We start from the raw sequence: 15,230 nt of genomic DNA on the forward strand, positions 1-15,230 counted from the left end.
TCCTTCTGGGAGCAGAAAAGACGTTCTGGAAGGAAATGCAAACACAGCACCCTGACTAGAAGGCAAAGACAGCAGGTGCATGCTCAAATTTGGCTTGAGCTAGAGATTTCTTCCCCAGACTTCAACCCACTGTGAATATAGCCTGAGTTCTGGTAGCTCCAATCTCCATGGGGCACCAGGAGAGCTTTAATGCCTGTTCATCACAGCAGATATAGAATCACAGATTTGTTAGGGTTGGAAAGGACCTCAAGGATCATCTAGTTCCAACCTCCCTGACATGGGCAGGGACACCTCACACTACATCAGGTTTCTCACAGCTACATCCAGCCTGGCCTTCAAAACTTCCAGGGATGAGGCTTCCATCTGGGCAACCTGTTCCAGTGTCTCACTACCCTCATGGGGAAGAACTTCTTCCTAACATCCAATCTGAATTTGCCCATTTCTAGTTTTGCTCCATTCCCCTCAGTCCTATCACTCCCTGACACCCTAAAAACTCCCTCCACAGCTGGTTTGTTGGCCCACTTCAGATACTGGAAAGCCACAATAAGGTCTCCTAGGAGCCTTCTCCTCTTCAGACTGAACAACCCCAACTCTCTCAGTCTGTCCTCACAGGAGATGAGCTCCAGCCCTCTGATCATCCTTGTGGCCCTTCTCTGGACACATTCCAGCACCTCCAGATCCTTCTTGTGACAGGGGCTCGAGAAGTGGACACAGTGTTCCAGGTGAGGTCTCACAGAAATGCTCCTTTCTAAAAGTCAGGATGTTTTCCTCAGCACAGCTAGAGGAGCAGGGATGATTTCTGTGACCCTGGCTGGCTAGCAGTGTCACACTGATGTTAATTCACTCTGAGCTGCTAGACACTGGTGAGCAGCTGACTGTGCCCAGCTGAGCTGCTGCACAAAAGGGCCCTTTCAGCAAGCCCCAGAGGTGTGCACTGCCCAGTGGAAGTGGCCACGTCACTTTGTGTAAGCATAATGGGCAGCAATGCCTCATCTGGTAGAGCAGTGCAGAAGCCATTGTTCATCCCTTCCCTGCCTCCCAGCCTTTGGGTTTGTGGCTTTGTTGGGTTGGGGTTATTTTTTGCTTCTGAGAGCAATGAGGGCCCACCAAGTAGGAAGGAACTGATTACACCCTGTGGTGGGTTGAAAATTCCCCCCCAACACTGAAGTGCCAGACCAGCTCAGCTGGAAGCAAACGAGTGCTGTATTTACAAGCAAAACTACAATCTGCAGCGAAATGCAACGAATGTGTACAACACCCACAACATTTACAGGCATTTACCGTGTATAAACAGCACAAGAACTCCCCTGGACAAAACCAGGGGGCTCATAATAGCTTCCCCACTTCCTGCCCCCTTCCCTCTACCTCCCTGTACACAAGGGACAGGAGAAAGAGCAGAGAGTTGTTCTGTTAGATACTCAGCCACAACGAAGAGCACAGCCAAGGTCAGTAAAGCCAAGCAGAAGACAGAGTTAGTATCTGCTAGAGCAAGGAAGCCAAAAAGAGAGAGAATTAGTGTACACAACCCCACTCTGTTAGCAATCTGCCCCATGGTATTGTTTAGAACTTCTTATTTTCCTTTTTACATCCAAGGGTCATTTTGTTTTTTGCATTCTACTACTTTCTGATCAAGATCTGTGGAAAATTTTCAAGGCAGAGCCTGAAACTACCACACACCCTGAGCAAGTGGAGCGGGGGAAGCCCATCCCCAGTGCCCACCTTCTCTGGAGCCCTGTAAGAGAGCTTTCAGGAGTGCTGGCCACGTGGTGTGACAGCCTGCAATCGTGCAGCGAGGGGGCAGGCGGTGCTGGCACGCTGACACCACACACACAGGCACAGCTGCACATGCCTGCCCGCCCTCCCCTGCCACGGGGGCATGCAGGGGGATTGGCTGCCCCAAGGCTTCCTTCCCCCAGCTGTTTCTCTTAGATACAGCAGCGACTCCAGAAGCTGCAGGAGTTTCAGGCTCTGCCTAGAAAATTTTCCACAGATCTTGAACAGAAAGTGATAGAATGCAAATAAATTACCATTGGATGTAAAAGGGAAAATAATGGTAAGGTCTAAATTATCCCATTGCTCTGATAACATAAAGTTTGTTGGATAAACTTACTCTTTCTCAGCTCTTTAGTATCATAGTATCAGTCAGGGTTGGAAGGGACCACAAGGATCATCTAGTTCCAACCCCCCTGCCATGGGCAGGGACACCCCACACTAGATCAGCCTGGCCAGAGCCTCATCCAGCCTGGGCTTAAACACCTCAAGGGACGGGGCCTCAACCACCTCCCTGCACAACCCATTCCAGGGCTTCACCACTCTCATGGTGAAGAACCTCCTCCTCACATCCATCTTTGCTCTAGCAGGTACCAGCTGGTGGCTTTTGCTTAGCTGTTCCTGACCTTGGCTGCATTCTTGTTGTGGCTAAGTACTAACAAGCTACTCTCTGCTCTCCTCTCTCTTTTACCTTGTACAGGAAGCAAGGGAGCAGAAAAAGGGAATCTGTTGGTATCCCCCTGGTTTTGTCCAGGGGAAGTTCTTGTGTGGTTTATAAATTGCAACTATATGCAAACCTCATATATTTTGTACATATTCATTGCATTCCATATTTCTAGGTTGTACTTTTGCTTGCTAATACAGCTTCACTTGCTTTCAGCTGAGCTGGTCTGGCAAATTTTATCTTGGGGGTGGAATTTCAAGCCACCACTGAAGCAAATAACAGAACTGAGCCCTGCCCTGGCACCGCTTCACACATTAAAAAGCAGCATCCGAGAAGAGCCATTTTGAGTGGTAATACTGACTGCTTCCCCCCAAACACACTCACAATGAACTAAGGGGAAAGGGTGGCATCTCCTACCTGCTCAAGTCAATAGTGGAGTTACAGATGATCTCAGTGCAGCATGGATTTTGCAGAGTTTTCAACTAGAGACAATCTCCAGGCTAAGAAAGCACCTAAACCAGGCTGGGCTTTGAATACACATTTATACTGGCTTTAAACACACATGTGGCTTTAAACACACACTCATATTGCAACATCTTCATCTTTGTCTACTGCATATGTGGCACAACCAAAAGAAAACTGTGAGCTACAGATAGGGCACAAGGACATCTCCTTTCTTCACTTTCCCACTCCCTGCTCCAGACTTGCTGCTTGGTTTTCCCCGTCACGGTCTTTGGTAGTTTTAGGCTGATGCCTGGGAAAATTTTCCACAGGTTGAGTAGAAAAGTGGCAGAATGTAAACAAATTACCATTGGATGTAAAAGGAAAAATAATGATAAGGTCTAAATTATCCCATTGCTCTGATAACTAACATAAAGTTAGTTGGATAAACTAACTCTTTCTCTTTCTCAGCTCTTTGCTCTAGCTGATACCAGCTGGAGGCTTTTGCTTAGCTGTTGCTGACCTTGGGCACATTCTTGTGGCTAAGTACTAACAAGCCACTCTCTGCTCTTCTCTTTCTCTTTTACCTTGTACAGAGGGCAGAGAAAGGGAAGCTGTTGGCATCCCCCTGGTTTTGTCCAGGGAGGTTCTTGTGTTGTTTCTAAACTGTAACTCCATGTAAATATTGTATATTTTATACATATTCATTGCAGTTCATATTGCTAGATTTCAGTCTGCTTGCAAATAGAGCTTCATTTGCTTTTCAGCTGAGCTGGTCTGGCAAATTTCATTTTGGGGGTAATTTCAACCCACCACATGGTCCCATATTTCTTTTTTTTTCATTCTATTTGTACTGCTGTTGCTGTGGTTGGTTTGGGAATTTTTTTTTATCTGACCTTCCAAAAAGCTTCCTTTGCTCCCCAGAAAGAGAAGTCACTGCACCAGTGTTAAGACTGCAGGTGAAATGTTGTGTGGTTATCTGAGTATTTTCCCGAGGTCAAAATGAAGACACAGCTGACCACCCTCCCTCACCATTCAGAAAATGAAAGCATTCCCTTTGCTCCTACCAAGGAATCTGATGGTCCTTCGCACCAGTGGATTTATATAACAACAGTCTCCAGTTAATATTGTTTTCTCTTGGTTTTCAAAATCCTTTGTAGCTAACTGTAGACAAAACACTGCAGTTTCTCCAACAATAATCTTAGGGAAGGAGACAAAAAAAAAGAGGGGGGGGGGGGGAAGAGAGAGAAATGGTACATCAGATTACAGCAAATAACACGCACTAATATCACACAGATGGCTCTCCCATCGTAAGGAAACAAGAGCAAATCAGCACAAAAGACACCATAAGTGAACCACATTCTGACCATTAATCTTCTTATGAGGGAAATGTGCCTTATGGCTCGCTTTATTTGCTGTAAAAGAGAGCAAACTTCTGTAATTGGGAGCTGGAATCCACATAATATAACCTATTTTTTGGGGGGAAGGTAAAGAGAAAGAAATCTGTTAGTTCAACAGGACCAAAGTAAAGCAAGGCCTAAACCTGGAAGATGCTGACCATTTCAGTTCCCAGGTAGTTTGCACTGACACTCAGCATTTCACAGGGTCCACCTCTAAATTTTGCACCATGGTGGGAGAGAAAAATAAACCAATCAAAGAACCACAACAGAGCTCCTGCTCACAACAGCAGACTTGCTCACCAGGAGGTACTTAAGAAGGTTTGATTCCTGTTTTGCTAGCAAAGTTTATCAAGTCTGACTTTACCCTTTGTTCCTCTTGCTTGAACAGTGTCACCACTGATGTTTAAGATTAAACATAGCTGTGTTGTAGTGAATGGGAAACAAGAGAGTAAGGTTTTCAGGTCTGGAGATCATTCACATTACAGCTGGTACAAAACAGTAACAATAAACATAGCAACAACATCATCATAATAAATGTCACAGTCAATAATAATAGTAGTAGTAATAGTGATAGTAATAATAATAATAATGGGGGGGTTATAATTATCATCATCATCACCACCACAAATCAAAAAGAGAACTCTTGATTTTGAATGCAAACTCTCCTCTCTGTGCATTTACCTGTACAGAAAAACATAACAATTATGGCATGGAGGCTTAACAGCCAAAGCCAAGCATGTATTTGTCTAAACCCAGGACACTGAAGCTTTATGGCAGGCAGCACAGGTTGCTGGAACAGTGTCACCACTGGTATTTTAAGATTAAACACAGTTGTGTTGTAGTGAATGGGAAACAAGAGAATAAGGTTTTCTAGGTCTGGAGATCATTCACATTACAGCTGGTGCAAAACAATAATAGCAACAATAAAACACAATAGCAAACATAATAAATAAATGTAATAATAATAATAGTAATAGTAATAATAATAATGGCTTTTAATAATTATCATCATCATCACCACCACAAATCAACAAGAAAACTCTTGATTTTGAATGCAAACTCTCCTCTCTGTGCATTTACCTGTACAGAAAACCATGACAATTATGACATGGAGGCTTAACAGCCAAAGCCAAGCATGTATTTGTCTAAACCCAGGATACTGAAGCTTTATGGCAGGCAGCACAGGCATCATCAAAAAACCCCCCAAAAAGTAGAGCAGATGGGTCTAATATTGACCACTGCATTCCCTCTGATTAACTGTGGGACTTAAAGGCAAGGCTGTTCCACTCTTCTATACGAAAAGCAGTAAAGCTTGTTGATAAGTACATCACACCTTGATAAACAAGAGCAGCAAACTGAAGTCTTAATACTACACAAATCCAAGATTCATTGCCTAGGTTTTTCTAAACGTCTGACACACACCACAATAGGTCAGAACAGCTTCACACAGTGCTGGTTACAAAACCCCTACAGGTCATGCCTCATAAGCACCGTTTGCTGTCAACAGGAAGAAAGCAATTAAAGACCTTCCTTAGTCGTTTGTAGATCTACACACATGACTCTGGCCTACGCTGTGACACAAAAGAAAAGTGCTCCTTATAAATTGTGGCACAAATAACAAAAAATAACAGTGGCAGGCCTGTAAAAGCAAAGTTCAGACTGCCACAGAAGCAAACCAGTGGAATTCTTAGATGGAACATAAAAATCAATACCTGAACTGACAAGCATCCTCTCTCTGCTTTCATGTAAGTATCACACTGTCACAGGACATTAGAGGTTGGAAGGGACCTCCTGAGATCATCCAGTCCAACCCCCCTGCCAGAGCAGGCTCACCCAGGGTAGTCAGCACAGGAATGCATCCAGGAGGGTTGGGAAAGTCTCCAGAGAAGGAGCCTCCACAACCTCTCTGGGCAGCCTGCTCCAGGGCTCCATCACCCTCACAGTAAAGAAGTTTCTCCTCATGTTGAGCTGAAACCTTCTCTGTTCAAGTTTGTATCCATTGTTCCTTGGCTTACTATTGTGCCCCACAGAAAAGAGCTTGGCCCCCTCCACTTGACACCCAGCCCTCAGATATCGATAGACATTGATCAGATCCCCCCTCACTCAGCATACTGAAGTACAATTCCTTCAGCTGTGATTAAGAAACTGTGAGTGCACACATGAAATGTAACTCAATCCTGAATTCAAGATGTGGAAGTTCAGGCTGGGTGACTCCTGTTACTGCCACATAAGTTACACCTCTGGGGTCCTGAGGGTCCAGCCCAATAAGGCGCACACAGGAAGCTGCATATTTCATACCCATAAATCCTGTGCCCTATAAATCCATCTGCAAAGTCCTTCTCTTCCTCTTTCTTCTCTCTCTGCTCCCATGGGAGATGCTCCCTATCAGGTAACAGTGGTGGAGTATCTCAAGGCCTCTTAGGTCTGTCTAGACCTAATGTCAGGAGGAGAAGGGGGGGTGAAGGGAGGGCAGTCTCAGACCTGGCCAGCCTGAGACCAGCCTAGCAGGGGGAGGGGGAAGAAAGAGCCCTGGGGGTTTGGATATACCCTCAGGTGGGGAGAAGAGAAATGTTAGGAGGCTTTTGGGTTTACTATAGGGGACTCTGTACACTTTGGGTTTTTTTTTGTCACTCTGCTTGTAACTTCTGTAAAACACTTACTGCTTTTCCATTTAAACTGTCCACCACTTTTGCAATCCATTTGTGTGAATGTCATCCTCTTGCTCCTTTCAGGGACAAAAGAGGATCTGCCTAGCCTCAAACCAGGACACAAGATCATGACAATGGTAAGGAGAATTCATCCCAATGACCCCTATGCCTCTCATGAAAAAAAGGAAACAAACCAAAAAAGCAAACAAAAATCCATTTGAAATATAATTCATAAAGGGGAGCAGAGAAACACTGAATTTTTTATTGCAGGTCACAGTAACTCCCTTATTTCCTCTGAAATAATGAAGCAACAAATACAAAGCAACCTGAAAACAGTCAGATTCTGCATATAACTGTTAGGGTGTTTATTTTTCCAAACTCAATAAATCTCAGTAAAATTATTGCAGATTGCCAAACACCAGAAAAAGCAGAATCCAGCACAAGGGAAGCATCTGTGATACAAAGAATCATATAATGGTTAGTGTTGGAAGGGACCTCAAGGATCATCCAGTTCCAACACCCCTGCTGTGGGCAGGGACACCTCACACTAGAGGAGGTTGCTCACAGCCACATCCAGCTTGGCCTTAAAAACTTCCAGGGATGAGGCTTCTACCACCTGTTCCAACCTGTGCCAGTGTCTCACCACCCTCATGGGGAAGAACTTCTTCCCAACATCCAATCTGAATCTACCCATTCCTAGTTTTGACCTATTATCCTCAGTTCTAACACTCCCTCACACCCTAAAAAGTCCCTCCCCAGCTTTCTGGTCGCCCCTTTCAGATACTGGCAGGCTACAATAAGGTTTCCTCAGAGCCTTCTGCTCTCCAGACTGAACAGCCCCAACTCTCTGTCTGTCCTCATAGGAGAGGAGCTCCAGCCCTCTGCTCATCCTCGTGGCCCTTCTCTGGACATGTTGCAGCACATCCAGATCCTTCTTGTAGTAGAAGCTCCAGAACTAGATACAGTGTTCCAAGTGGGGTCTCACAAGAGCAGTGTGGAGGGGGAGAATCACCTTCCTTGACCTGCTGGCTACACTCCTCTTGATGCAGCCCAGGATACTTTTTCCAAACATCAAGCTTTTTGCAAGAACACAAAAAGAAAGTGTGCCAACAAGCTCAACTCTCCAGCTCCAAGCAGAGTCTGTGAATCTGCTGATCTGGCATTGCAGGTCCTTCATTTTGCTTGGCAGGTAGGCTGGGGCTAGCAAATGGGAGAACTGCTCCTAGCAGAGGGCTGGAGCACTCTCCTAGGAGGACAGACTGAGGGAGCTGGGGCTATTCAGTCTGGACAAGAGAAGGCTCCAAGGAGACCTTCTTATGGCCTTCCAGTATCTGAAGGGGGCTACAACAAAGCTGGGGAGGGACTTTTTAGGGTGTCAGGGAGTGATAGGATGGGGGGGAATGGAGCAAATCGAGAAATGGGTAGATTCAGATTGGATGTTTTTCACCATGAGGGTGGTGAGACACTGGCACAGGCTATCCAGGGAGGTGGTAGAAGCCTCATCTCTGGAGGTTTTTAAGGCTAGGCTGAACATGTTTCTGAGCAACCTGATATGGTGTGAGGTGTCCCTGCCTATGGCAGGAGGGTTGGAATGGGATGATTCTTGAGGTCCTTTCCAACTCTAATGCTTCTATGATTCAGTTACAGGAAAGGAGATCCTCACTTCCAGCAATCTGTCTTCATCAGATGCATCTAGCTCCTTGCTTCTGGAAACCATTTCATCTTTGTTACATTTCCAGTTTTTGATTGTGACCTGGATGAAGAAAACTCTGCTCCAAGGATAGTAGGGAGCAGTGCTCAAGTTCTTAGCTGAAAAACAATACCTTTGGAGTGGGTATGTAGGTGCAAGGGTCAGAGCAATGCAGAACTCAGCTAAAAGCAAAACTTTTGCTACACTAAGCCTAGTGCTGTGCCCTCAGTAGTCAGTGGGACATACATTGAACACAACAGGCTCAATGTGCCTCTGTGGCTGTACTTCGATACAATCCTTATGGAATCTGGCAGTCAGTGCAGGTCCTGTATTTTCCCGTACTGGCAGCTCAGCTAAAGCTGTTCTCCTCACATCCTTCAGCACAGGCACTGCTCACCTCAATAATCAGCTCACAGACACTTCAGAAAAGGAAGGGAAATCTTTTTCAGTCTCAGTCAGTCCCAGGAGAGATTCTGTTTCTCATTGCAATTCTCCTCCTCTGGCACCACTAGCAACACAGGGTAAAGGAAAGGCAGAGAGATGTCCATCTTGCCCTTTCCTATTAGTTGCATGCCTGGTATATTCCAGGAAGGAACAATTCCTGCCTTCCCTCTGGCATGGAGACTGCCATTACCCCTTCCACTGCATATGCAAGTTGCAACCAATCAACAAATGACAATATAACAGAGTTACTTCTGCACCTCTTGGCTAAGTCTTGAGGCAAAAACCTTTTTGAAATATTCTAAAGCTGACAGTGAGGAATTTAATGGAGACTCAGAAAGCATTGACAATGTAAACTTCTGGACATAGCTACAGAAGTTCAGGTATAGAAATGTAATTGGCAATTAAAAAAGCGAGGACAGAGTTACCTTTTACCCTATTCTAACAGTACTAGCACAGAGTACTTCAGATCGCTTTGCAGATGCCCTGAAGGATATCAAAATTATTAACTCACAATCACAGCATCACAGAATGTTAGGGGCTGGAAGGGACCTCGAAAGCTCATCCAGTCCAACCCCACCTGCCAGAGCAGGAGCACCTAGAGCAGATCACACAGGAACACATCCAGGCACGTCTTGAATATCTCCAGAGGAGACTCCACACCCACCCTGGGCAGCCTGTTCCAGTGTTCCATCATAGAGAAAATTTTTTTCCTCATGTTTCCATGGAACTTCCTATGGCTCAACCATTGCCCCTTGTGCTGTCATCGGGCATCACCCAGCAGAGCCTGGCTCCATCCTCTTGGCACTCACCCTGCACATCTTTGTCAATAAGAATGAGGTCAGCTCTCAGGCTCCTCCTCTCCAAGCTAAAGAGCCCTCAGCTCCCTCAGGATCTCCTCATAAGGAAGATGTTCCACTCCCCTAATTATTTTTGTGGCTCTGCACTGGACTCTCTATAGCAGTTCCCTGAGGTCCCTCTTAAACCAAGGGGCCCAGAACTGAGGGCGAGGAGAATCTCTTTCAGTCTTCTAACCACAGCCCTTCTAGCGCATCCCAGAATGGCATTGGCCTTCTTGGCCACAAGAGCACATTGCTGGCTCATGGTCAACCTCCCATCCACTAGGACCCCCAGGTCCTTTTCCCCTTCACTACTCTCCAACATCCTAACAGCTGTTAAAAGCAGAGGCCAGCCTTCCCTAAGGCTAAGAAAATCTTCTGAGACATAATTCCAGCATGTAAAGCATAAGGAAAAGAACAATGTTCACCTGAAGACAAACAATACAAAGCACAGGCTTTCCAGTATTTCAAAGGAAAAGAGAAAGCAAAAAACCCAACAAAACACATAGAGAGTCCTTAGATAAAAATGCAGTGTACATAACTGTTACAAGACAAGAGTAAGACAAGAATGATTGCCCTACGGGTACCAGCCTAAGCTCTGACAGGCAGTGTTCTACTACAGCTTCGCTCTCTAACCCTTAGCCCTGGTTCCTCATATAAAGTATTACAGGAACAACACAAAAACCACCCTACTCAAAGATATTTAATACTAATACAGACTTCCTAAGCAGCTTTTAGACAATCCTTTCTTTACAGAGAAGCATGGAAAAAGAAATATTAACACAGCAAAATCCAGGAAAAGTTCTCACACCATCTCCATGGTAATTGTATCCTGTCTGTGATGTGGCAACCCAATCCATAGCCAAGCACAGGGGTTGGGAGGGGCAGGATCTAAAATTAATATTCTCCTTGTTTCATCTCTGAGCTCCTGATTAATTGATTACCTGATTGATTACTGGACAGATGGGCAGAGTCCAACAGGATGTCATTCAACAAATCCAAATGCCAGGTGCTGCACTTTGGTCACAACAACCCCATGCAGAGATACAGGCTGGGGTCAGAGTGGCTGGGGAGCTGCCAAACAGAAAGGGACCTGGGGGTGCGGATTGACAGCCACCTAAACACGAGCCAGCAGTGTGCCCAGGTGGCCAAGAGGGCCAATAGCATCCTGGCCTGCATCAGGAATAGTGTGGCCAGCAGGAGCAGGGAAGTCATTGTGCCCCTGTACTCTGCACTGGTTAGGCCACACCTTGAGTCCTGTGTCCAGTTCTGGGCCCCTCAGTTTAAGAAGGACATTGAGACACTTGAACGTGACCAGAGAAGGGCAATGAGGCTCGGAGAGGCCTTGAGCACAGCCCTGTGAGGAGAGGCTGAGGGAGCTGGGGGTGTTTACCCTGGAGGAGGCTCAGGGGAGACCTTATTGCTGTCTACATCTACCTGAAGTGAAGTTGTAGCCAAGAAGGGGGTGGTCTCTTCTCCCAGGTAAGCAGCACCAGAACAAGAGGACACAGTCTCAAGCTGCACCAGGGGAGGTTTAGGCTCAAGGTGAGGAGAAAGTTCTTCACTGAGTCATTTGCCATTGGAATGTGCTGCCCAGGGAGGTGGTGGAGTTACCATCCCTGGAGGCATTCAAGAGGGGACTAGATGTGGCACTTGGTGCCATGGTCTAGTCATGAGGTCTGTGGTGACAGGTTGGACTTGATGATCCTTGAGGTCTCTTCCAACCTTGGTGATTCTGTGATTTTAGTGGTGGGTTTTGTACTAGTCATGTCTTTATTTCAAATCATTCGATACCTGTCCCTTTTCCCCCCTTTTCTCTGCACAGGATACTTGAAGAGTTTCTCACAGATCCCTTCCAGTGATTCCTTCCTCCTGAGTAAGTTCAGGTTTTTTCTGTATTAGTCATTTTCCAGAATCCAGGCAAGCTGTTCCTAGATTTAGCACCACATGTCAATTTAGAAATCTGATCTGTCCTTCCCCAAAATCATCCATCCAGTATATTCTTAACTTGGTTCTAAAGTCTCAGCTCTCTTTTTTTTCCCCTCTCAACTTGAAATGTCGAATCTGACTCATTCCAGTTATTAGAGACAGAGCAGCTCTGACCTTGCTGATTTTACAGTAAACAGACTCCATTAACATTAACTCCCGTAGTGTCATGTATGGTTTACAACAGCCAGCACCTAAGGACATAAGTTACATCAAATCTGCCCTTCTGAAATTCTAATTCAGTGTATTTTATGGACTATCTTCTCACTGGAGACATAATTCCATGTAAAAATCTATGAGTCAAGGAAGAATTAGAATCATAGAATTGTTAGGGTTGGAAGGGACCTCAAGGATCATGCAGTTCCAACCCCCCTGCCATGGGCAGGGACACCTCACATTATAGCAAGTTGCTCAGAAACACATCCAGCCTGGCCTTAAAAACCTCCAGGGATGAGGCTTCCACCACCTCCCTGGGCAATCTGTTCCAGTGTCTCACCACCCTCATGGGGAAGAACTTCTTCCTAACATCCAATCTCAATCTACCCATTTCTAGTGTTGCTCCATTCCTCCCAGTCCTATCACTCCCTGACACCCTAAAAAGTCCCTCCCCAGCTTTCTTGTAGCCCCCTTCAGATACTGGAAGGCCACAAGAAGGTCTCCTAGGAGCCTTCTCCTCTCCAGACTGAACAACCCCAACTCTCTCAGTCTGTCCTCAGAGGAGACTTGCTCCAGCCCTCTGATCATCCTCATAGCCCTTCTCTGGTCATGTTCCAGCACCTCCAGATCCTTCTTGTAATAGAGGCTCCAAAACTGGACACAGTGCTCCAGGTGGGGGTCTCACCAGAGTGGAGTAGAGGGGGAGAATCACCTTCTTCGACCTGCTGGCTCTGCTTCTCTTGACACAGTCCAGGATGTGATTAGCTTTCTGGGCTGCAAGTGCACACTGGTGGCTCAAGTTGAGCTTCTCATCCACCAGCACCCAAGCATTTATTTGGGTGACAAGATATCTGAGGGTATATTAATGCATTTAAATAAGACACATCCTGGAATTTTAGGTTAATAATCTCTGTTTGGGATTAGGAAAGAAGTCTGTGTACACATTCATACACCTTTCCAGCCAACACCTGCTTTAGGGTATGCAAATGTTCAGGGAATCATTCATATGGACCAGGGAAGGAGGCAGAATACATGATTCCCTCTCTGCCACTTCTCATGATGAGGCTGTAGCTACAGCAACCACTCAGGCAGATGAGTAACACTGAAGCAGCTCTTGCATTCAAAAGACCAGGACATATTCATCCGTCATCTGAAAGTCTCCAGAACAGTTGACAATACTCTGCACTATAATTTCTCTTCTGACTTCATTGATTCTGTTACTCTCATTTAGGCAAGACTTGAAGCAAGGTTTAAAGTAAGGCTTTTTCTCTCTACAATGGCCTTCCACCTACTTCTTAATAAGCCTAAAAAGGAGGATGGGAACTGGAGATAAAAATCCTGGGGATGCTTTCTTGGAAAATTCTTGAATTTTAAGGCCTCCTCATTCATTTTGCTTAAAGGCTTCTCACTTCATGAGGATGGAGTAGACTCCTTTCACAAATATGGCTCTGTTGTTGCTCTTCTTTATCCTTCCTGACCGCTAGCATGGCCAGGGACTATTTTTGGCCTATTCCCTTTAAAAATGCCATCCACACACCACAGAGCATAGTGGTCTCTAGAGTCTGGAAAGATCTAGCAGCATAAACCTTGGTCTCTAGCAATACTGTAGATAAGCTCCACTCCCTGCTTTACACTAGAATTGCTTTGTAGGGTGACAGCCCTGGCAGGAAAAGCAGCAACAGTATTTCCAACAGCAGCAATTTCAAGTTCATTATGCACAGCTTTTCCCTCGAGGCCATTTCCTTTGTGTGGTTTTCTTTTCTCTCTCTCTCTCCCCTTCTCATTGCTTCCTGCTTGCTTAATCTGACAGCCAATGCCCTGGTTGAGTACATTTTCTGTAGTGAAAAATGACCAGTAGTTTGGGAGGAAAATGAAAGCATAAGTCTCAGCTAAATCCTTTTGCTATAGATTAAATACATTCAGTATGGAGATGCAGGGGCCACACTGCACAGCAGCTTCTGAAGGTCTGGAGAAAAAAAGTGTGTAAAGTGCTCTTCTGGAGAAAGAGATGGAAAGAAAAGACTGCCCTTTCCTATTAGTACATGAAACAAACCAACAAACAAAAATAAATACAAAGATACTCTCCAAATGTAGAAATGTCAACATTTTAATACACTTCTTGGTGTATATTTGGTCACAGCCATTTAGAGAAGAAATATGGCACCACAAGAGTATACATCCAATAGTCAAATATTATCTGCTTCACTTGTTTCTCTACAGTGCAGAGTTCTAAGCTACTGAACACTTCTGTTGCTTCTGACAGGGACAAATGTTCTTCACTGCTCTTTGTAACGCACTGCACACAGTCAGTACCTCACCATGGTTAAAAAACAATTGCTCACTTCACCTGATCCAGTTGAAGGTGTCCCTGCTTACCTCAGAGGGGGTTGGACTGGATGACCTTCAGAGGTCCCTTCCAACCCAGACCATTCTACGATTATGATTCATGAAGTCTTCATTGCTGTTTAAAAGGGCTCTCCTCTGGCCCTTCTCCAGCACCTCAATATCTTTCCTGATGCTCAGTGATAGAAGCAGAGGGGTGAGCAACGAGTCCTCCAGGGTGTGTCAGCCCTGCCAGGCTCTGCTTGGCCAGGAGCATTGGCTCAGCCTTCAGCCTGCTGTCCCCACTGTGCCTGAGGGCATTACAGCCCCTGCTCATGTTTGCTAAACCTTTTATATCACTGTGAGATGAAGAGCTTCCAGCTGCTCTGCAGTGCAGCTCTCTAGGGGATTAGCAATGGCCAGGACACTAGGAAAACAAGCTCAGTAATGCTAACATGGCAATCTAGAGGCCAAGTAAATGCCAGCACCTGGCTCCACAACCAGCATACTGCTGGCACAGATTCACAACACCGAGACAGGTATTTCTGGTGGACATATTCCAAGAGGCAGTAGATAACAGACTTCATTAAGAACTCTTGCCCATGCACCAAGCTTTCTCATTTTAAAAAATACACCCCAAAAGCTAGAAAATAATATTGACCTAGATAAACTTCTCAGCACCAAAACCCACTGGCAATCTTAGAACCACAGAATTGTGAGGGCTGGAAGTGACCTCAAGGATCGTCCAGTTCCAACCCCCCTGCCATGGGCAGGGACACCTCACACTGCATCAGGTTGCTCAGAAACACATCCAGCCTGGCCTTCAAAACTTCCACCACCTCCCTGGGCAACCTGTGCCATTGTCTCACCACC

At 45.6% G+C, this 15,230-nt stretch overlaps 1 protein-coding gene across 2 annotated transcripts in view; it reads right to left on the minus strand.

Moving 5' to 3' along the window:
* PLPPR5 (phospholipid phosphatase related 5) overlaps positions 1 to 15,230 on the minus strand; it is a 198,691-nt gene that overhangs the window by 35,564 nt on the left and 147,897 nt on the right. For both annotated transcript variants that reach the window (XM_068169189.1, XM_068169188.1), the window contains one exon: positions 3,943 to 4,075. In XM_068169189.1, the coding sequence (XP_068025290.1) occupies positions 3,943 to 4,075 (133 nt within the window). The remainder of the gene's footprint in view (positions 1 to 3,942; positions 4,076 to 15,230) is intronic.

The sequence above is a fragment of the Melanerpes formicivorus genome, unplaced genomic scaffold (assembly GCF_026170545.1).
Source record: "Melanerpes formicivorus ecotype bairdi unplaced genomic scaffold, bMelFor1.0.p_v2 SCAF_169, whole genome shotgun sequence".
Taxonomy (NCBI): domain Eukaryota; kingdom Metazoa; phylum Chordata; class Aves; order Piciformes; family Picidae; genus Melanerpes; species Melanerpes formicivorus.